The sequence below is a fragment of the Rana temporaria genome, chromosome 7 (genome assembly GCF_905171775.1).
Source record: "Rana temporaria chromosome 7, aRanTem1.1, whole genome shotgun sequence".
NCBI lineage: Eukaryota > Metazoa > Chordata > Amphibia > Anura > Ranidae > Rana > Rana temporaria.
Genome location: NC_053495.1, coordinates 38,416,570 through 38,439,317, shown reverse-complemented (window position 1 = coordinate 38,439,317; position 22,748 = coordinate 38,416,570). Strand labels below are relative to the sequence as shown.

At 47.3% G+C, this 22,748-nt stretch overlaps 1 protein-coding gene across 5 annotated transcripts in view; it reads right to left on the bottom strand.

Annotated features, from left to right (window-relative positions):
- The window catches only part of ARHGEF3 (Rho guanine nucleotide exchange factor 3), a 463,997-nt gene that overhangs the window by 68,056 nt on the left and 373,193 nt on the right, over positions 1-22,748 (bottom strand). Inside the window, exon 1 of one of the 5 annotated variants that reach the window (XM_040359245.1) lies at positions 4,241-4,592. The exons of the other annotated variants lie outside the window; for them this stretch is intronic. Within the exon in view, the coding sequence (XP_040215179.1) occupies positions 4,241-4,480 (240 nt within the window). The 5' untranslated portion in view covers positions 4,481-4,592. Of the gene's footprint in view, positions 1-4,240; positions 4,593-22,748 lie in introns of those variants that run through there. 5 annotated transcript variants of the gene reach the window in all.

Genomic DNA, 22,748 nt, shown 5'->3' with positions numbered 1-22,748 from the left:
CTCTGCGCGTGCCACTCTTTGACTCTGCGCGTGCCACTCTCTGACACTGCACGTGCCTCTCTGATACTGCACGTGCCACTCTCTGACACTGCGCGTGCCACTCTCTGACATTGCGCGTGCCACTCTCTGACACTGCGCGTGCCACTCTCTGACACTGCACGTGCCTCTCTGATACTGCACGTGCCACTCTCTGACACTGCGCGTGCCACTCTCTGACTCTGCGCATGTTCGATGTGAAGACATAAAAACCTTTTTGTGCAAATCCTATGGTCTGCATGCAATGACTACATTGCACACTAGACTCTGTACAAACATACACAAACAATACATTCACTCATAAGCAGTGTTTATAGCTGAATATGTAGGGGTCACCATACACGTTACAATCTAGCCATGTGTGTTACACTCTCTGACCATGCGCGTGACACACACTCTGACCCTGTGCGTGCCACTCTCTGACTCTGCACGTGCCACTCTCTGACACTGCGCGTGCCACTCTCTGACACTGCAAGTGCCACTCTCTGACACTGCAAGTGCCACTCTCTGACACTGCAAGTGCCACTCTCTGACACTGCAAGTGCCACTCTCTGACACTGCGCGTGCCACTCTCTGACTCTGTGCGTGCCACTCTCTGACTCTGCGCGTGCCACTCTCTGACTCTGCGCATGCCACTCTCTGAGCCCTTGTACACACGACCGAGGAACTCGACGGGCGAAACACATCGTTTTGCTCGTCGAGTTCCTTGTTAGGCTGTCGAGGAACTCGACAAGCCAATTTTCTCCATTCCCGTCAAGGAAATAGAGAACATGCTCTCTTTTTGGCTCGTCAAGTTTCTCTACAGTTTCCTCGACGAAAATGTACACACGACCGGTTTCCTCTGCAAAAAATATCTCCCAGCAAGTTTCTTGCTGGTTTTTGCCGAGAAACTCGGTCGTGTGTACGAGGCCTGACTCTGCGCGTGCCACTCTCTGACTCTGCGCGTGCCACTCTCTGACCCTGCGCGTGCCACTCTCTGACACTGCAAGTGCCACTCTCTGACACTGCAAGTGCCGATCTCTGACCCTGCGCGTGCCACTCTCTGACCATACGTTCATTTTTATATTTACTAAAACGATATAAATATGTCTAATCTAACCAACCAATTCGTATTCAATCAGGCAGGCCCTTGCACTACATAGTTTATGGTAAGATAAGAAGATGGTACAATCAGATTGTAACATGTGTGGTAAGCTTAGGTTATTTTATTACATGTCTAGTGACTAGATGATGTATAAAAAGATCAAAATATTTACAGCTGCTAGTAGTTCAAATAACATATAACTTATGCTTTGTATGCAAGGTCCTAGAATCAATATTTAAATTCTTTTGACTGTTTACAAACACACAGGATACAATGTATTCATAAGATTCTGTAGTAGATACAACGCTTTGCAGTGACTTTTCTAGTTCCATATTTTTTGGTCTCTGGACCCTCTCCAGGATTTGACACTTGTACTCACAGATTTCTCTAAAGAAGCTAAACATAGAGGTAGGAGAATATAAACATTGCAGAACCTTTGCTATATGCTGCAAGATAGCAAAACACAAGCATGCTTCATATACACTGCGGATTAAGAACTCCAAGAAATGATTATTTTCTCTGACATGTTTAGGTTAGAACAACTGACAAGAGATTACAGGGGAAATTAAACTAGGTTTGGCTCCAGCGACTCTTTAGAACCATTTGACAGGTAAAGCCTTGCAAGGGATTTGTCCAGGCAGGTCTGCTTGAAAATGTTCGCTTTTTGGAGTTTTGTCGAGTGACACGCAAATGTCCACCAACCAAGAGGAGTTTAACACCTTCCTGGGTATAAGAATGAGGCTGCAAGTAACACCTGCCATAGTACAAGGCTGGAAGATTTCACTAGTCACTTTTAAAGGAGTGAACAAAATTAAGAAAAAAAAATAAAACATGGAAGAACAAAAGTTGTTCTGTATATTTGAATATTCGTGTATAAAATCTGATACCCATGTATGATATCAACACTGAATAATGTGGTTGGTGATGCATTCAATAAAACATGGTAAAATAAGCGCTGCGCAAAGCACTGCGCAAACGGTTGGCGCTATATAAATACTGTATAATAATAATAAAGCAACTAAATAAAGAGAACAATGCTTGAAAAAAGAAGAAAGAAAACTTGTGCTGTGGGAAATACAGAAGCTGCTTCCTGCTGAAAATGAAAATTGCTTGGCTGTTCTCTGGTTTGCTGGAACAAGCATGTAGCAAGTGAAAAACTCCTGACCTGTGTACCTGTTCTCGGCATTGACCAAAAAGGAGGCATTGGAATTTGGGTAGCATAGAAAATGCTATGCGAATGATTGGTGAATTTATTGGTTGAACTAGATTAACTTTTTTCAACCAGACTATGTAATGATAAGCAAGGTTGGATAGGCAACTTTACAAATGGAATTATGTGAAGGATAGGCAATATTGGATAGGCAACTTTGCCATAGGAAATACTGAGTGAAGGATAGGCAACATTGGTATAGGCAACTTTGCCATAGGAAATTTCTATGTGAAGGATAAGGTTCTGGAGGCACCCTTGCCATAGGGATTGCTATGTGAAGAATAGGTAAGGTTGGGTACGCACCCTTGCCATATAATTGGTTTGTGGAGAATAGATAAGGTTGTGTAGGCATCCTTGCCATATAATTGGTATGTGGAGAATATATAAGGTTGTGTAGGCATCCTTGCCATATAATTGGTATGTGGAGAATAGATAAGGTTGTGTAGGCATCCTTGCCATATAATTGGTATGTGGAGAATAGATAAGGTTGTGTAGGCATCCTTGCCAGGAAAATGCTATGTGAAGGATAGGTAAGGTTGGGTAGGCACTATTGCCATAAGAATTGCTATGTGAAGGATAGGTAAGGTTGGGTAGGCACCCTTGCCATAGAAATTGGTATGTGAAAAATAGGTGAGGTTGGGTATAGTCACTATTGCCCAAGAAATTACTATGCAAAAAAAATAGGTAATGTTGGGTAGGCACTATTGCAATAGGAATTGCTTTGTGAAGGATAGGTATGATTGGATGGGTACCACTGCCATAGAAATTGGTATGTGAAGAATAAGTAAGGTTGGGTATGCACCCTTGCAATATAAATTTCTAGGTGAGGGACAGGTATGTTGGGTAGGTATCCTTGCCTAAGGAATTGCTATGTGAAGCATAGGTAGGTTGGGTATGTACCCTTGCCATAGTAATTACGTTGTGAAAAATAGGAAAGGTTATGTAGGCACCATTGCAACAGGCATTGCTTTGTGCATTATAGATGAGGCATTATGTAGAGACACAACCAAATGCAAATACTAGGAAGCTGGCTCCTACTGAAGACACTAGACCAGCAAGAGAGCCAGGAAACTAGCATTTCCAAACAGGGAGGCTATATTGCTTTCTATTAATACATGATCATCTCATTCTACATCTCACTGTCACAACATAGATTATGGACCGGCAGCCCAGATCTCAGCCTGGTGGTCGCTCAGTCCATAGAGGAGAATAAAGCAGACATTCTGGACTCAGTCCAAGATATAAAGGAACATTTCAGCCTACTTCATTTCCTCGCTCTATAGAAAGTTCACCCAGGACCCTGAGGACCATTCCCCACCCAGGACCCTGAGGACCATTCCCCACCCAGGACCCTGAGGACCATTCCCCACCCAGACATTGGGGACCATTCCCCACCCAGGACCCTGAGGACCATTCCCCACCCAGGACCCTGAGGACCATCCCCACCCAAACATTGGGGGCCATTCCCCACCCAGGACCCTGAGGACCATTCCCCACCCAGGACCCTGGGGACCATTCCCCACCCCGGACCCTGGGGACCATTCCCCACCCCGGACCCTGGGGCACATTCCTCACCCAGACATTGGGGACCATTCCCCACCCCGGACCCTGGGGACCATTCCCCACCCAGACATCGGGGGCCATTCCCCACCCAGACATTGGGGACCATTCACCACCCAGACATTGGGGACCATTCCTCATCAGACATTGGGGGCCATTCCTTATCAGACATTGGGGGCCATTTCCCACCCAGACATTGGGGGCCATTCCCCACCCAGACAGTGGGGGCCATTCCCACCCAGACATTGGGGGGCCATTCCCCACCCAGACATCGCGGACCATTCCCCACCCAGACATCGGGGACCATTCCCCACCCCGGACCCCCATCTCCACCATGCACCGGTCCGTACCTCGCTGGCTTTGGCTGCAGTCTTCACCTCCAAAGTTAAATTGACCCTCCTGACGGTCAGGTAGAAGGGGTAATCCTTCGCCACCATGGTGGCTTCGGGGCTTTGGGTGGTCACAGTGGATCCTGAGAGGGGATCGGTAAGGTGAACGCTCAGCCTCAGCTCCAGGGTGCTGCCGGAGTGCGGCGAGCCTGTACAGTCCAGTGCTGCGATCTCATCACCCGGGCTGAGTGCGGAGAGCATGCAGAGAGAGGAGGGAGGAGGGGAGCTCCGAGGATTATGGTGTCAGCAGGCGAAACACTACACCACACTGATCGCTCAGATCCCTCCTCTTCCCTACACTGACATCAGACAACCTGCAGAGCTGACTACTACTCTGTGTACACTGATTGTACTGACAGGGACTCCTGTCCCTCCTGCTAGGTGACTGGGGGCAGGGATTACTTCTTGCAGCTGTGACAGGTAAAGTGTATCCAGACACAACATCAGGATATGGGGAGATGTGAGGGTCCCAAAGAAACCAAAAAGCTCTTTACTGATCCATAATGTATATTTATTTTCTAGTTTTAGGACAGGCAAGTGTTAGAACTACTGCCCGGTCTCTTTCTGTCTCAAGACAGTTGAGTAGTATTAGTGATATTTTATTTGCTTTCGTGGCTCATGTACACAGTTGTGCATTTTACTAAACTGTCCCGTGATGCCTTTATCATGGAAAGCATGCCAGAACCTGTGCTATGCCCCCCTGATCCCAGTATTGGGCTCTCCTGATCCCCCTTTTACTGTGCCCTCCTGACCCCCCTACTGTGCCCTCCTCACCTACCCTGTACTATGCCCTCCTGATCCCAGTATTGGGCTCTCCTGATCCCCCTTTTACTGTGTCCTCCTGACCCCCCCAACCCCTGTACTGTGCCCTCCTCAAATACCCTGTACTATGCCCTCCTGATCCCAGTATTGGGCTCTCCTGATCCCCCTTTTACTGTGTCCTCCTGACCCCCCCCCCAACCCCTGTACTGTGCCCTCCTCATCTACCCTGTACTATGCCCTCCTCATCTACCCTGTACTATGCCCTCCTGTTCCCAGTATTGGGCTCCCTGATCCCCCTTGTACTGTGTCCTCCTGACCCCCCCAACCCCTGTACTGTGCCCTCCTCACCTACCCTGTACTATGCCCCCTGATCCCAGTATTGGGCTCTCCTGATCCCCCTTTTACTGTGTCCTCCTGCCCCCCCCCCCCAACCCCTGTACTGTGCCCTCCTCACCTACCCTGTACTATGCCCTCCTGATCCCAGTATTGGGCTCCCTGATCCCCCTTGTACTGTGCCCTCCTGACCTCCCCTGTACTATGCCCTCCCGTTCCCAGTATTGGGCTCCCTGATCCCCCTTGTACTGTGCCCTCCTGACCCCCATACTGTGCCCTCCTGACCCCTGTACTGTGTCCTCCTGACTTTCCCTGTACTATGCCCTCCTGATCCCAGTATTGGGCTCCCTGATCCCCCTTGTACTGTGCCCTCCTGACCTCCCCTGTACTATGCCCTCCTGTTCCCAGTATTGGGCTCCCTGATCCCCCTTGTACTGTGCCCTCCTGACCCCTGTACTATGCCCTCCTGATCCCAGTATTGGGCTCCCTGATCCCCCTCGTACTGTGCCCTCCTGACCTCCCCTGTACTATGCCCTCCTGTTCCCAGGATTGGGCTCCCTGATCCCCCTTGTACTGTGCCCTACTGACCCCCGTACTGTGCCCTCCTGACCCCTGTACTGTGTCCTCCTGACCTTCCCTGTACTATGCCCTCCTGATCCCAGTATTGAGCTCCCTGATCCCCCTTGTACTGTGCCCTTCTGACCTCCCCTGTACTATGCCCTCCTGTTCCCAGTATTGGGCTCCCTGATCCCCCTTGTACTGTGCCCTCCTGACCCCCGTACTGTGCCCTCATGACCTTCCCTGTACTATGCCCTCCTGCTGCCGGGGGGCGCCCGACCACTGGTGTTCCTACTCTCTTCTCTCTGCAGCAAGCCTTAGCAGGCAGCCGCCGCTCCGTTCGCACATAGTGTCAGATGCACAGCGGCAGTGAAGGACTATGCCTGTTTCCCGACTCCTGAATAAATGGAAGAAAGCAAACATTGATTGATGGGCACTGGTAGGCTGCATTGATGGGTGCTAGGGAGGCTGTATTTTATGGGTGCTGATGAAGCTACATAAATGGGCGCTGGTAGGCTGCATTGATGGGCACTGATGAGGCTGCATTTGATGGGCGCTTCATTAAAAAGGTGGGGTATACATGGGCATGACAAAAGGGGTGGAGCCAAGGGGGGCAGCAAAATGAGGTTTCACCTAGGGTGTTAAAAATCCTTGCACCAGCCCTGACACCCAGCTACCTCCAATCTTCCCCACCGAAACAGTAGGAATGAAGTCCTCTTCTGGTTCTTTTTAGCGGCCTTATTGGAGGTAGGCATGTGTGAACAGACACAAGTCCTGTGGTTTTAGTATTTCTATCTGACCCAGAATAGGTATGCAAATCTATAGTTCTAACTTCACTTGCTGCATGCTGGTTCCAATCGGACATTTACTGAATGTTGAGTTAATTGTTACAAACTAGTTTCTTGCTAATGACACTTTATTGACTTAGCATCTGTAAGTGATGTTGAACAAGCCAATACGCAGCCTCCATAACCATGTCAATGGGATTTGTGGCTTACAAAATGACTTAAGCCTTCCCCACAGAGAGCCCAGGTGTTATTCACAGCTACACTGCTCTCTGAAGGGGGGCTATTGTGGATGTGTGAATTGCTTAATGGCCACATTATGAATAAACACACTATTTGTACCCAACCCTCCTTCTCATTTACATGACTACAACCTACCTGTGTGTAAATGTTGGAGCTGTGTGTACCGTTTGGGGATTATAGCTTGCAACGCTAATGACCAGCTACACATCGAGGCAAAGCAACAGGTTCAGTTAAAGCTGATCCATACAAAACTAAAATACCTTTTTCCTGGCTTATTATCTGGCATCGGTTTAATTCTCCTCATCAAAATATTCCCATACTGCCCCATGCATGTGAAAGGTGTTAAAGTGTTTATTACCTGAGCATTTCATATTCCTGATATGTGCCTGCTGTACCATGTACTAGTATCCTGTTCTCTTTGTATTGCTTCATTTGTGTGAAATCCCTGGTGTTTCTGCCAGTCCTTCTGCTTTGCTATTAAAAACTGACCACACTAAGCAGGAGAACATACCATTGTCAGCTATGGTGGGGACTCAGCCTGCTCTCCTCCAATGATCAGACTTGCCTTGACATGCCCTCCTGTATAGTCTTTCACTGGAAAGCTCAGTGTTCTGGTGTTTCTCCTCCCCCCAGCTCTTATGCAGCTGAGAACAGAGGGAATGTGATCACTTATAAAAAAGGGGGGGGGGGGTATAATGTATTTTAATAGCTATACTCAAACGTTTTGCCTTTCATTTCTATTTTAAACTTAATGTGTTGTTTTACAAGGTGATCGTTTACAATTAAGCTTGCCAGACATTGGTGGAAATTCAATCAGTTCAGCAGGTACCAGCTCAGTTTCAATCAGAGTCGCTGATCAGTGTACCAGTGGTGGATGGTGCTAAATTTTCTTGGGGAAGGGGGAGGGGGGGGAGATGACCAGCCACTCCCCCCCCCCCAACTTTCCACTGGAAACTCGCCGTTCCCCCCCCTGCCGCTCGATCATCACATCGCTTATCTGTCGCCCAACAGGCCCCCCGTCAGCCCCTGCACCTACCCCATCCAGGTCCCTCCCTGCATCTCCTCCTGCGTACGCTTCTCGTCCCCACCAATCAGGACTTAGGACCCACCGCCAATCGGGTCCTAGGACTCCTGGCTAATTCATTCTCAGGACCCACTTCCGGATTGGCTGAGAGGAGAAATGAATGAATGAATGAATGACTTGTATAGCGCAACGCATGCGAACTGAATCGCCTCTGGGCGCTTTTTCCAGCCAGTATCTGCTTGGCTGGTGCGGTCATTTTTACCCCAAAGGATCATGACACGCTAGGGACACACATATATACATATATACTGGGCCAATTTGGACGAGATCCAATTTACCTACCAGCATGTCTTTGGAGTGTGGGAGGAAACCGGAGTACCCAGAGGAAACCCACGCAGACACAGGGAGAACATGCAAACTCCAGGCAGATGGTGCCGTGGTTAGGATTCGAACCAGCGAACCTTTTGCTGCTAGGCGAAAGTGCTACTCACTGCACCAATATTATTCGCTAATGTCACACAACTGGGTGGGCTTTGGGCGCAGTGCTCTGCGCCCCGAGCCCACCCTTTTTGAAGCCAATTAGAGTCTCTGGCTCAAATCATGTGCTTCTAAAAATAAAAAAAACCATTGGAATTCATGCATCCGGCGCCCCACATGTAGATTAGGGGGGCGGCGCCCCTTCGCCCTGCATGAACAGCCGCCACTGCAGTGTACCCTAAACATATTTTGGAAGTTTAGTGGGGATATTGAGCAGCTGCATTGCATACTTTTGGTCATTTACTGTATGTGATTCCTGAAATCAAACTTGTGTTTGCATATATGGCGAGCTTTAGTACATACATTTTCCACATTTTGAATGTCATGTAGAGACTGTGTTAAAATAATAGTATCACGATCAGCAAAGTTCTTCTAAAAAGCTGACTTCCATTTACATGTAGACACACTGTAAATGGCCATTCCGATGTAACTGGCTACAGTACGGCAAATGTCAGTATATACTATGTAAGTGTAATTATCATCACTTTCCCCAAAAGTGTTACCTAAATCTTTAGACAGCTATAAGTTGTCAAGCCAGAATGTGATGAGTAAACACAGCAGCAATTGTCCAAAGGTCAGCAAGTTCACACACACACATCGAAGAACACAACTAAATTGTTGCTTTCCATGTTTTTCCTTACAGAGCCGGATTAAACTTGCTTACATTTTGCAGAGTATGAAAACGATATCAGGCCTCATGGCAAAATCACTCCCTGTTCTTCTCAGACTGTGTACATTTGGGCATTGGCATCCGCTCCATAGGGCAAGGGGAGGCAATTGACCCGCCCTGGAAAATCGAGAAGGTGTTGAAGACTGAAGACACCCCTCCGCAACTGAAGCAGTGACAGCGCCGCGGTGACAGGCAGGTTAGAACAGGGAGAGAGAGGCGAGCTGTTGGCCGTGGTGTCGCAAGGGTAGGCAGGGGGTGGTCTGGTGCGGGGTGACAACACTGCACCTGACCAACCATCCCCTTCTCTCGCGGCCGTGGGCTGTCTGAGCGGTCCCGGGCTGGATGTCACACAGGCACAGCGAGCAGAGACGTAGCGTCCTCCCCCTCCAGTGTTGTGCTGTACCGTGCTGATGGCTGACCTTAGGTACTGAATGGGATGGGGGAGGGGGTCCGTCTGTGCTGAAGGGGGGGTTTGTGCTGAATGGGGGTCCATCTGTGCTAAAGGGGGGGTCTGTGCTGAAGGAGGGGGTCCATCTGTGCTGAATGGAAAGGTCTGTGCAGAATGGGGGGGGGGGGTCCATCTGTGCTGAATGGAGAGGTTTGTGCCTAAGGGGGGTCTGTACATTCTCTAGGCTATATTTATATGGGCATGGCGTGAAGCTGAATTATCTCAAGAGCTATTTCACACTGCCAGCTGGCCACGGTATCGGTAAGGCGCTTTACCATCGTTTTAGCTGCGCTATTTGGCCTCTAGCGGGGCGCTTTTAACCCCCGCTAGCGTTTGATGCGACTGTGTATCGCCGCTGCCAAAGCGCCCTCCCCTGAAAATATTTCAGCGGATGCCCATGCATTTGAGGAATATGTCTGTGTGCATGCCTAAAGGCCCATACACACGATCAGACTTATTGACAGCAATTGTCCGGACGTGTTTGATATGTCCTATCAAACTCGTCCGTCGGACAATTGTTGTCAATAATCCGACTGTCTGGGGGGCTGGACTGAGGTCAGTGGGAGCTGTAAATGCCCAGCGTCAGTAGAAGCAAATCATGCCTCAGGCTTAATGACCAATGGGAGTAAAAAAAATTACATAGCACCTGTGGTCAGTAGAAGGAGTAATAGTGCCCCATCATTGGTGTCAGTGGAAGGAATAGTGCCCCATCGTTGGTGTCAGTGGCAGGAATAATGTCCCATCATTGGTGTCAGTGGGAGGAATAGTGTCTCATCATTGGTGTCAATGGAAGAAATAGTACCTCATCATTGGTGTCAGTGGGAGGAATGGTGTCTCATCATTGGTGTCAATGGAAGAAATAGTACCTCATCATTGGTGTCAGTGGGAGGAATGGTATCTCTTTATTGATGTCAGTGGAAGGATTGTGTTCCATTATTTATATCTGTGGGAGGAATTATGCTCCACTGTTGTGGCATCAGTGGAAGGATCGATGCTTCATCATTGATGTCAGTTGGTGGAATATTATGATTATTACTACAGGTACTTATATAGCACCATCAATGTATGCAGTGCTTTACATATATATTGTACATTCCCATCAGTCCCTGCCCTCAAGCATACAATCTAAGGTCCCTAGGTCACATTCATACATACGCATACTAGGGCCAATTGAGACAGGAGACAATTAACCTACCAGCATGTCTTGTGTGTGTGGGAGGAAACCGGAGTACCCAGTGGGAACCACCCAAACATAGGGAGCTAGTGCCCTATTGTCAGTGTCGGTGACATTAACCACTTCCGGACCGCCGCATGTACATATACGTCGGCAGAATGGCACATACAGGCACATTGGCGTACCTGTACGTCCCTGCCTAGACGTGGGTCGGGGGTCCGATCGGGACCCCCCCCCCCCCGGTACCTGCGGCGGTCCCCGTTGCTGTCCGAGCGATCCGGGATGAGGGGGCGGCTGTTTGTTTTTGTCCGCCCCCTCCGGATCGCTCTCAGCCAATCCGCGCGCTCCCCCTGCGTGTCACTTCCTCCTCCTGTGTAAACACAGGAGGAGGAAGTGATGTGATCTCTCCTCTCTGCGGTATTTTCAACCGCCGCTGAGGAGAGATCACATCACACAGTAAGTCGCACCAACACTACACTGACACACACTACACATAGGCACATTAACCCCCCCCCGATCACCCCCACCCCCCTGTCACAGTGTCACTGAATGCAGTGATCATATATGTACTGATCACTGCATTTAGTGTCAGTGTGACAGGCAGTGTGACAGGCAGTTAGTGTTAGGTTCAGGGTAGCCCCCGTACCCCCCAGTAATAAAGTTTTAACCCCTTGATCACCGCCCTAGTTAACCCTTTCACTCCCTATTGCCAGTGTCACTAAGCGATCATTTTTCTGATCGCTGTATTAGTGTCGCTGTTCCCGCTAGGTAGCTATTTTTTTTTATTGCGATTTTTTTTTACTAAAGACATGTGGCTGAATAAAATTTGGCCTAAATGTTTCACTAAAATTTAGTTTATTTGATTTTTCTCATAACAAAAAGTAAAATTTTTTTTTTTTTTCAAAAATGTCGCTCTATTTTTGTATATAGCGCAAAAAAAAAAAAATCGCAGAGGCGATCAAATACCACCAAAAGAAAGCTCTACTTGTGGGAAGAAAAGGACGCGAATTTTGTTTGGGAGCCACGTCGCATGACCGCGCAATTGTCTGTTAAAGCGACGCAGTGCCGAATTGTAAAAACCCCTTGGGTCATTTAGCAGCATATTGGGCCGGTCCTTAAGTGGTTAATAGTGCACCATTGTTGGTGTCAATGGGAGAAATAGCACCCCATCATTGGTGTCAGCAGGAAAAATAGTTTCCCATCATTGGTGTCAGTGGGAGAAATGGTGTTCCTTAATTTCTATCATTGGGAGGAATTATGCTCCATTAGTGGTGTCAGTGGAAGGAATGGTGCCTCATTGTTGGTGTTAGTGGGAGAAATAGAGCCCCATCATTGCTATCAGTGGGAGGTATAGTGCCCCAACATTGGTGTCGGGCTATCAGTGGGAGGAATAGTTTCCTGTTGTTGGTGTCAGTTGGAGGAATAGTGGCTCAAGAGCCGGATAAAGACAAGCAAGGGGCTGCATCTGTCCTGTGGGCCACAGTTTGAAGACCACTGGTCTAGGGGACGGCAAAAGACCTAAACGAGAACTGCAAGGGAAAATTCTTGCTTTCCCTGGAGTTCAGCTTTAAAATGATTCCTACTACTGATTTCTAGAACAATAACTGTACACATTCATTATACTAAATGCACTTGCCAATGGTTATTGCTGGCTCGTTATACAGCCAGACAGCCTTGGGCTTCCCACGCTGCTGGGCCCAAAAGAAGTGTCATGGTCGGCTACGGGTATAATAACTCCCTTGGATGTGAGGTAATACCAAGTCTGAGTCTGGAGTTTTGTAGCTAACAGATTATTACCCAGAGTCCTTGCTGAAAGCACCAAACATGTTTATGGAACAGCACATTTCTTAGAGTGATTGTATACTTTTTTTTTTTTTTAATTTGTGTCTCTTTAAAGTGGTTTACATTCAACAAAATGATTATTTTAATATGAAACAAACACCACTACAGCACAGATCCTGATGAGCTCATACGCCATGAGACAGAAGGTTTTTTGTGTAGCTTCATGTGAATTTCTGATTCAAACCCAGATGATTACAATTAAGACATAGACCTTTATTGAACTGTGACTTACACGGGTTGGGGCAGTTCATTCCATTTACTTCTTCACAAGGCAGCCTTAAGGCCCCTTTCACATTGGACCTGTAGCCGCGGTGGCGGTATATCGCCGCTATAAATAGCGGCGCTATACTGCCGGGATTGCGGCGGGAATCGGCCGCTAGCGGTGCGGTATTAACCCCGCTAGCGGCCGATAAAGGGTTAATACCGCCCGCAATGCGCGTATTGCCGCGGTTTCCCATTGTTTTCAATGGGAAGGAGCGGTGAAGGAGCGGTATACACGCCGCTCCTCTCACCGCTCCAAAGATGCTGCTGACAGGAGATTTTTTTGTCTCCCGCCAGCGCATCGCCTCAGTGTGAAAGCCCTCGGGCTTTCACATTGAGGTAGCTGGGCAGGAGTTTTTCAGGCGGTATAGCAGCGCAATTTTTAGCGCTGTGCCGCCTGAAAAACTCCTCAATGTGAAAGGGGTCTAAAGTGGAGTTCCACCCCCCCCCCCCCCCTAAAAATCGTAAAATAAATAAAAATAAAAAATAGAATATTTTTTTTATACTCACCTGAAAGGGGCGGTTGCTATGAGTAAGTAGCTCTTCTGCCTTTTCTTCCATCGCGGAGGATCTTCAGGCTCGTCCTACGTCGCCGTGTCTTCTTGTGAATGAGCCGCGCTGCCTTCTGGGAACTGTTTGTATCCCAAGAGGCAGCCGCCCATTCACAAAGCGCTGTGCGAGTCGCGCGTTGCGCAGTAGGAAACAGGCAGTGAAGCCGTAAGGCTTTACTACCTATTTCCCTTAGTAAGGATGGAGGCGCCAGGACCGAGCGATGGCCAGCGATCGCCGTCGGGGGACCGGCATCGCGGGCGACTAGGACAGTTAGGTGTCCTTATTAAAAGTCAGCAGTTACACACCATGCACACTGAAGCTGATAAAAGCTATAAAAAAATGCCAGTAGCTTTGCAGGGAGCCTTTCAACGTTTTTTTAGCGTTTTTACAATAGCTTTAATCAGCGTTTTTCAGTGTAGCTTTATTTATTTTTTACTTTTTTTTTTTTTCCCAATGGATTAAAAAAGGGAAAAAACGCTGGCACCGGCGTTTTTGAGCGTTTTTAAGCGTTTTTCAGCGTTTTGCATTGTTTTCCGCCAAAAAAACTGCACATTGAACGCAAATTTCGGGCGTTCAGAAAAAAGACAATAAACTCCATAGCTCATTAACACTAAAAAACGCCCAGGTGTGAATGGGCACATAGGCTAACATAGAGTTCAGGTTATGGGCTTTAAAAAAAAAAGCCAAAATGCCAATAAACTGCAGTTTATCAGCTTCAGTGTGCATGGAGCCTAAAGTGATACTATGGGTTCCTTTTTTTTTTAAAATAACAAACATATCATACTTACCTCCACTGTGCAGTTCGTTTTGAACAGAGTGGACCCGAACATCCTCTTCTGGGGTCCCACGGCGGCTCTCGCGGCTCCTTCCCGCAACAGCTAACCCCCCCTGGGAAGCTCTCTCCCGAGGGGGTTACCTAATGGGCGCACTCCCTTGTCATACAATCGTCATCCATAGACGCAGAGTGTATGACTCGGCCCCGCCCCCTGGTGGCAGCGTCATTGGATTTGATTGAAAGCAGCGGGAGCCAATGGCTATCAATCTATCCAATGAAGAACCAAGAAGAGGTGAAGAGAATGACGCGGTATCGCGCACACGGAACAGACCATTGTTCGTGGAAAATTTTAAAGCCTGCCATCCAACATTTGTCCACGGAAAAGCCTCGTACACACGATCGGATTTCCATTGGACAAAACCTTGGAATTTTGTCCGAAGGGCGTTGGCCGTGTATTGCATACAAATGGCAAAGAATTGTCGCCAATAAACACAAAACTACGTGGTTTTACAGCTCTTGAGCCCCACCCTTTGGACAACTTCTGCTATTGTTGTGTTATGGTTAGCATTGCTTCTAAGCATGCGTGTTTGTACTTTGGATTTTTTCCGATGCACTTGTGTACATACGATCGGATAATCCAACATCACACATTTGTTGTCGGAAAATATTAAAGCATGCTATCCCACATTTGTTGTCAGAAAATCCGACAACAATTTGTCTGATGGAGCATACAAACAGTCGGATTATCCGACAACACCCTTTCATCACACAATTCCCATTGAAAAATCAGATTATGTGTATGGGGCTAAAATCCCCATACACTGTATGGGGATTGTACGCTGTAAAAACGTCCAAAAACATCCAGTGTGCATGAGGCCTTAGGCCGCGTACACACGATCGGTCCATCCGATGAGAATGGTCTGATGGACCGTTTTCATCGGTCCAAACCGATCGTGTGTGGGCCCCATCGGTTAGTTAACCATTGGTCAAAAAAATAGGAACTTGCTTTAAAATTTAACCAATGAACTCCTAACTGATAGGTCAAAACCGATCGTTAGTATGCAATAGCATCGGTTAAAAATCCACGCATGCTCAGAATCAAGTCGACGCATGCTTGGAAGCATTGAACTTCGTTTTTTTCAGCACGTCGTTGTTTTTTACGTCACCGCGTTCTGACACGATCGGTTATTTAACCTATGGTGTGTAGGCACGACGGACCATCAGTCAGCTTCATCGGTTAACCGATGACAACTGTCCTTCGGACCACTCTCATCGGATGGACCGATCGCGTGTACGCGGCCTTAGGCCGCGTACACACGACCAAGTTTCTCGGCAAAAAAGTTTCTTGCTGTTTTTTTTTTTTGCCGAGGAAACCGGTCGTGTGTACACTTTGACGAGGAAACTGTCGAGGATTCCGTCGAGCCAAAAAGAAAGCATGTCTTCTTTTTCCTCTACGGGAATGGAGAAACTTGGCTTGCCGAGATCCTCGACAGCCTAACAAGGAACTCGACGAGCAAAACGATGTGTTTTGCCCGTCGAGTTTCTCGGTCGTGTGTACGAGGCTTTAGGCCCTTTTCACACGGGGCGGATCACTAATGATCCGTCTCCGTATGCTCAGTGGGGATCGCTCCGTTGATCCCCGCTGAGCTAGCGGATGACAGGGTGGTCCCTATGGGGGGATCAGATGAACACGGACCGTATGTCCGTGTTCATCCGATCCAATCTGCAGACGGAAGGAAAAATAGGGTTTTCCGGAGGCGGACGAGATTGGGTGTCAGCGGATGTTCATCCACTGACACCCGCAATCTCATAGGGACCAATGTATGTCCCTTTTTCATCCGCAAACGGTTGGATGAAAAAGCGGACATACGGTCCGCACGTGTGAACTTAATGTTGAACTACCATCTTAATTCTCTGACCGGCTGAATCTATCTTGTAAACAAATTGTTCTCAGCTGTGAACGTCACAAAGCTGCTGCAGGGGTTTAAGTCAGGGCACAGATATTGTGATTTTTGCACCGCTGGCACACACAAAAGAAGGAAAATCCTCTCAGTTATGAAAGCAATGAAAATTCCAGAATGGAGCGAGAACTTTCAAGGAGGAATGAATGTTGCCTCTGGGGGAAGCTGTGGAAGGCACAGGTTCACAAGTAGACCTTCTCTTTACAACTTGTCAGCCAAGACATTTCACGTTGCTCCAGGCAATCATAAAGGATCCGCGATGGAGCTGAAACATTTTCAGACGTGATTAAAACTCCAGGTCAGTAAACGGTTGGAGCTTAGATCATCATGGAATAAAAATGTAAACGTTTCCTGAATCAGTAACTATGACTTATACATTCCATTTTGGCTCCTGCGCTTGTGAGTTTTATGTATAGAGTAAAAGCGGCGCCAATTTTTTTTTCCCCTTTCTGCTGAAAAGTGTAAGTGTAATGTTAAGTGCTGAGAGCTGGCTGGGGAGATGCATTAAAGATTTTGGAAGATTCTGTAGCAATCAAATTATCATGTAAAAACCATCAGTGAAAGATACGTTCTGTAACGTCCCGTGCTCTCCTTGCACAGAATGTATAAAGATTTTTTTTTTTTTTTGCATATATGACAAAAATCACCAATAAATCTGGTATAACCTTGCTGCTTAAACCTGAACTTCAGGCAAAAAAAGAAAGAAATGTATGCAATTGAAAAAAAATAAATCCAACATTCAGCCCGTGTGCATGGCAGGAAAACCAGCAGCCAACTTGCTCTCGATCAGTTCTCTCAGCCAATGGCTGAGAGAGCTGACTGGAGTGGGGGCTGTCCCCTTGTCAGAACACAAAAGCTCAGTGCGGGGGGGGGGGGGGAAGCGGACATGGATCTGTTATCCGCCTGCTCAGCAGGGAATCAGGGGAGAGATCACCCGCTGAGCAAGAGGATTCTGCTTAATGGAGGCACCCATGTGAAAGGGACCTTAAAGTGGAGGTTCACCCAAAAACACAATTTTTAACATTAGATTGATGCTCATTTTGTCAAGGGGAATCGGGTGTTTTTTTAAAAATCGAAGCAGTACTTACCGTTTTAGAGATAGATCTTCTCCGCCGCTTCCGGGTATGGGCTGCGGGACTGGGCATTATTATTTGATTGACAGGCTTCCGACAGTCGCATACATCGCGTCACGATTTTCCGAAAGTAGCTGAATGTCGGTGCGCAGGCACCGTATAGAGCCGCACCGACGTTCGGCTTCTTTCGGCTACTCGTGACGCGATGTATGCGACCGTCGGAAGCCTGTCGGAAGCCTGTCAATCAAATGGGAACGCCCAGTCCCGAAGACCCATACCCGGAAGCGGCGGAGAAGATCTATCTCTAAAACGGTAAGTACTGCTTCAATTAAAAAAAAAAACTACCCGATTCCCCTAGACAAAACGAGCCTCAATCTAATGTTAAAAATTGTTTTTCGGGTGAACTCCCGCTTTAAAGGGGTTGTAAAGCTTCGTGTTTTTTTTACCTAAATGCATCCTATGCATTAAGGTGAAAAAACACCTTGCAGTCACCGCTCCCCCCGCCCCAGTCCACGTTTTACTTACCTGAGACCTGAATCTTTTTGGGCGCCAGCCCGCATTGCTTTCACGGCGCGCTAGTCAGCTCTTCATTGGATGATTGATGCAGAGCAGCCAATGGCTCCCGCTGCTGTCAATAAAAAAAAATGGCGCGTCGGGGGGTGGGGCCCAGTCATACACTTGGCGGCTATGGCCGCCGACTTCATCACACAGGAGCGCGCCCGCAAGGTAACCCCCTCGGGAGAGAGCTTCCCAGAGGGGGTTAGCTTTTGCGGGGAGGAGCCGCAAGAGCTGCCGTAGGACCCCAGAAGAGGACGTTTGGGGCCACTCTGTGCAAAACCAACTGCACAGTGGAGGTAAGTACAATATGCTTGTTAATAAAAAACAAAACAAAAACGAACCCATAGTATCCCTTTAACCTCCCTGGCGGTATGATTCTTTCAGAAAAAAGGTGCTGAAAGCGGTACCATTATTTGCAAGGAAATTTGGCGTTTTATACTGTAGGCCTGTAATTCTTAGGAATAACTCACTTAAATCTGACCAAACAAGAGTCTAGTAGACATCCCGGGTATGAAATTTTTTTAAAAACAAAATTATAAATTATAATATAATAAATAATTATAAATAATTCTAACAAATAATAATATAATTATAATAAAAATTATTCAATAATGTAATCAACTCAAAATCACTGAAATTTGCTCAGTTGCAGAATTGTCGCTGTCATTACTTTTATTTTTTTTATGACGAATTTCCCCACAAATCGCTATCGCACAATTCTGCAAGTGATTATAATTTATTATCGCTGTTTTCTAGCTGATCTAAAACCATTTTTGACATAAAGGGACACTTTTGGTTGCTATGGACAATCTACAGTTTGCAGGGAGAAAGAACAGTTTTTATTATATAAAAGAACATGTAGGGCACTGGGCAGACCACTAGGGACAAGGGGGGTGTGTATTTTTTCAGGGAACGGAGATCGACAGCACACAGGGACACTGTGTGAATCGAGCGAGCACCCGCTCGCTCACACAGCGCGGTGGCATCGCTGGATCCAGGAACAAGGTAAGCCAGCGCGCGCTGCAGGCTCTGCATAGCTACCCCAAGCGTGACTCGGGGATACCGATTTTAGCACAAAAAATCCACCCCGAGTCACGCTCGGGAATACCGCCAGGGGGGTTAAAGGAACCAATTTAGAAAATAAAAGACGAACCTTTACAACCCCTTTAACATTAGATTGCAAAGCAAGTTGCACTTTGTAAGGAAATTAGCCTCCGAGCTTAGTGAATGAGGTGAAGCTCTGCTGACTTCCATCATCCAATCATTCAACCAAGCAAAATGCATTTTTTTCCTTTTCTTGCAAGTGACTTTTTTTTGCAAAGTGAAATTTCACCACATTCACTAAGCTCTATAGGGAAAATTCCCCTGCAAAGTGAACAGCTTATACGATCTGGGTCCTATATACTGTATCCTTTTTTCCCGCTTACTTGGCTATAGGTAGCTTGTTGAAGGATTACCTCAGAGCTGGTAGTGCGAGAAAAGAATCTCTTTAAGATCTGGTTCTGCCCTGTAAACTGCCTAACCTAAATAATTACAACTATAAATCTTTCCTGTGTTATATTATTATTTTTATTATACAGGATTTATATATAGCACCAGCAATTTACGCAGCACTTAGTGTACACTAATATATTCATTTAAAATGTATGTACAGCCAAAAAAGTTTTTTTTAATTGTTTTGGATATAGTAGAGGGCGGTTAAAAACGATCAATTAACTTTTTACAGTTTGTGTCCCTTTGGGGAGATTCCCTTTCACTTCCTGTCCCAAATATGCAACCAGAAGCAACAGGAAATCTACCCTGCATGATTTCATCCTCTGGATTGAACAAGAAAAAAAGAACAGGTTACCCCCCAATTAGATTATCAATCAATCCAACCAAAAACAGTCAAGCCTCGTACACACGACCGAGAAACTCGACGGGCGAAACACACCGTTTTCCTCGTCGAGTTCCTTGTTAGGCTGTCGAGGAACTCGACAAGGCAAGTTTCTCCATTCCCGTCGAGGAAAAAGAAGACATGCTCTTTTTGGCTCGACGGGATCCTCGACAGTTTCCTCGTCGAAAAATGTACACACGACCGGTTTCCTCCGCAAAAAAAAAATCACAGCAAGTTTCGTGTGTCGTGTGTACGAGGCCTCACACTAGGAAACTGTCAATAAATGCCTATAAGTACCTTTACTCTAAAGCCTCGTACACACGATCGGATTTCCATCGGACAAATCCATGTAATTTTGTGCGAAGGACGTTGACCGTGAACTTGTTCTGCATACAGATGGCAGAACTTTTTCAGCCAACATACACAAAACGACGTGGTTGTTCAGCTCTTTAGCGCCACAAAACGACGTGGTTTTTCAGCTCTTTAGCGCCACCCATTTGGGCGACTTCTGCTAACGTTGTGCAATGGTTAGCATTGGTTCGGAGCATGCGTGTTTGTACTTTGGATTTTTTTTTCGATGGATTTGTGTACACATGATCGGATAATCCGACAAGACATGGAGCTACGGAGGGGGGGGGGGACCCGCCACGTGAAGCTACGAAGAGGGGGGAGAGACCTGCCACATGGAGCTACGGAGGAGGGGACCCACCACATATAGCTCAGGTGGGAGGAGACTCTGCCCATACATACCTGTGCTGTGACATAGATAAGGCATCCCCGTGCTTCCCCATAGGTATATGATAGACAGTGGTGCCTGGCAGACCTTATCACTGAGATTACTATAGCTGCTATGAGTGTCCCCAGTCCAGCCAGCTCCGACCCACAACACTGGAGACCCACAGCCCTGCAGGTGATAGCAGAGCCAGCCAGAGTGCAGCCTGATAGCATTGCGTGCTGTAAGTGACTACCAGCTTCAGGGAATCGCATGCGTGAATCAGTGACAAACGTGGTGACAGCCTCTGACAGAGGGTACCGAGCCACAGACTTCAGTACTGACACTGGGAACCGGCGGGATCTGATCCCAACCGGACCCTGAATGGGGAGAGTAGCAGCATCTGAATCGGGATGTACCGGAGCCCTGTGCCGCAGAGATCGAAAGAGGGAGCCCCACTATCCAAGCCTGGAAATAATTGCGCGGCCGCTGGAGGAGAGGAGGCCGAGATCGCGATCGCCCAACGGGGAGCCCTCGAGCCAGTGACGCCCGACAGTCCAGATGGGGGTGGCCGCCCGTGGACCCCCCTGCGACCGAAAAACCTGTATCCCGCACGGGAAAGTGGGAAGACTCGGAGCCCCCCTGCAGCCACACGTCTTCCTAGCCGAGGCAAAAACCGGAAGTGACTTCAGACAGGATGCCCAGAAATGACGAAATGGGAACAGAAGCACCGACAGAAAGAGGAGGAATGGGGGCCGATATTTAAAGGCCACACCTCCGCCTGCGGCCAGCCTTCTCATTTGTTGTCGGAAAATTTGAAAGCATGCTATAAAACATTTGTAGAAACGGTAAGACCCCATACACACTATACAACTTTTGTCTGATTTCCTCTGGATTTACCAAAACCATGTAGTGCAAGGGCCTGCCTGATTGCATACAAATTGATAACCTTAAGGCTTGACCTCATCTTATATGGTAAATCTAAAGGAAAAAATCTACAGGAAATTGTATAGTGGGTATACGGCTTTAGACTGTGGTCCTCAAACTCAGTTCTCAAGTACCCCAACGGGTCATGTTTTCAGGATTTCCTTCACCTTGTACAGGTGCTTTAAGTCAATGTCAATGGCTTTGTAATAACGAGAGCTATTTTAACCAAGGCAAATTCCCAAAACATGGCCAGTTGAGGGTATTTTAAAGCGGGGTTCACCCTAAAACAAGTATATACCATTCAATCCAGCATACTGCCGACATGTACAGTATGCTGGGTTTTTTTTTCTTCCGGTTTACATACCATAGTATAGGTATTTCTTCCCCTGGCTTCCGGGTAGTGAATTCCACGGGACTGGGCGTTCCTATTCGAGACTAAGTGATTGACGTATGACAAAAGCCTGCCCCCCGGCGCATAATGCACCTCACCAGTTTCCGAAAGAAGCCGAACTGCGAGTCGGCGCTATACGGCGCCTGCGCACCGACGTTCAGCTTTTTTCGGAAACAGGTGACGCCTTTTGCGCCGGGGGGCAGGCTTTTATCATACGTCAATCACTTAGTCTCGAATAGGAACGCCCAGTCCCGCAGGATTCACTACCCGGAAGCCGGGGGAAGAAATACCTATACTACAGTATGTAAACCGAAAAAACAAAACAAAAAACGGCATACTGTACATGTCGGCAGTATGCTGGATTCAATGGTATATACTTGTTTTTAGGGTGAACCTCCACTTTAAGAACTGAGACTGGGAACAACTGTTCTTAGAGAAAGAGCCTCAGAAGCCATCAATCACACCTTAGCGACAGCTTCCTGATTATTTGATACACATTTTTAGTGGAGCTGAAGCTAACTGAATATGCAGCTTTCTGGCTCTGCATGAATTCTGCTTTTTAATTACAGGCTGGAAGCTTGATGATCAGCTTCTCTCCTGCTAAACGAGAATAGCAGGGAACCTCCTGCAACTCCTTCTCCCTTTAACACAAAGAAAGACCCCGGGTGATCATGTCCAGAAGTGGACCTGGCACAAGACCACATCTTCATTGCCAAATGCTTATTGGTAATCCCCTCTAACCTCAAATGATTGCATGTTGGAATTTTATTCTTCTGATATTTCAGTGCTAGGCTAGCCTTAAAGTGGATGTAAACCCACTCTCATCCTTTCTAAACTACTGCCATAGTGCTGATCTATAAGGATATACATGCCTCCTGCATGTATCCTTACCTGTCAAATGTCTCCCCTCTGTCTGTTATAAGAACTGAAAAACTGCAGATTCTGTGGGTGGATCTGTTGTCTGGAGCTTGGTGGGTGGAGTCGGGATGTCAGTAGACTCCCCGCCC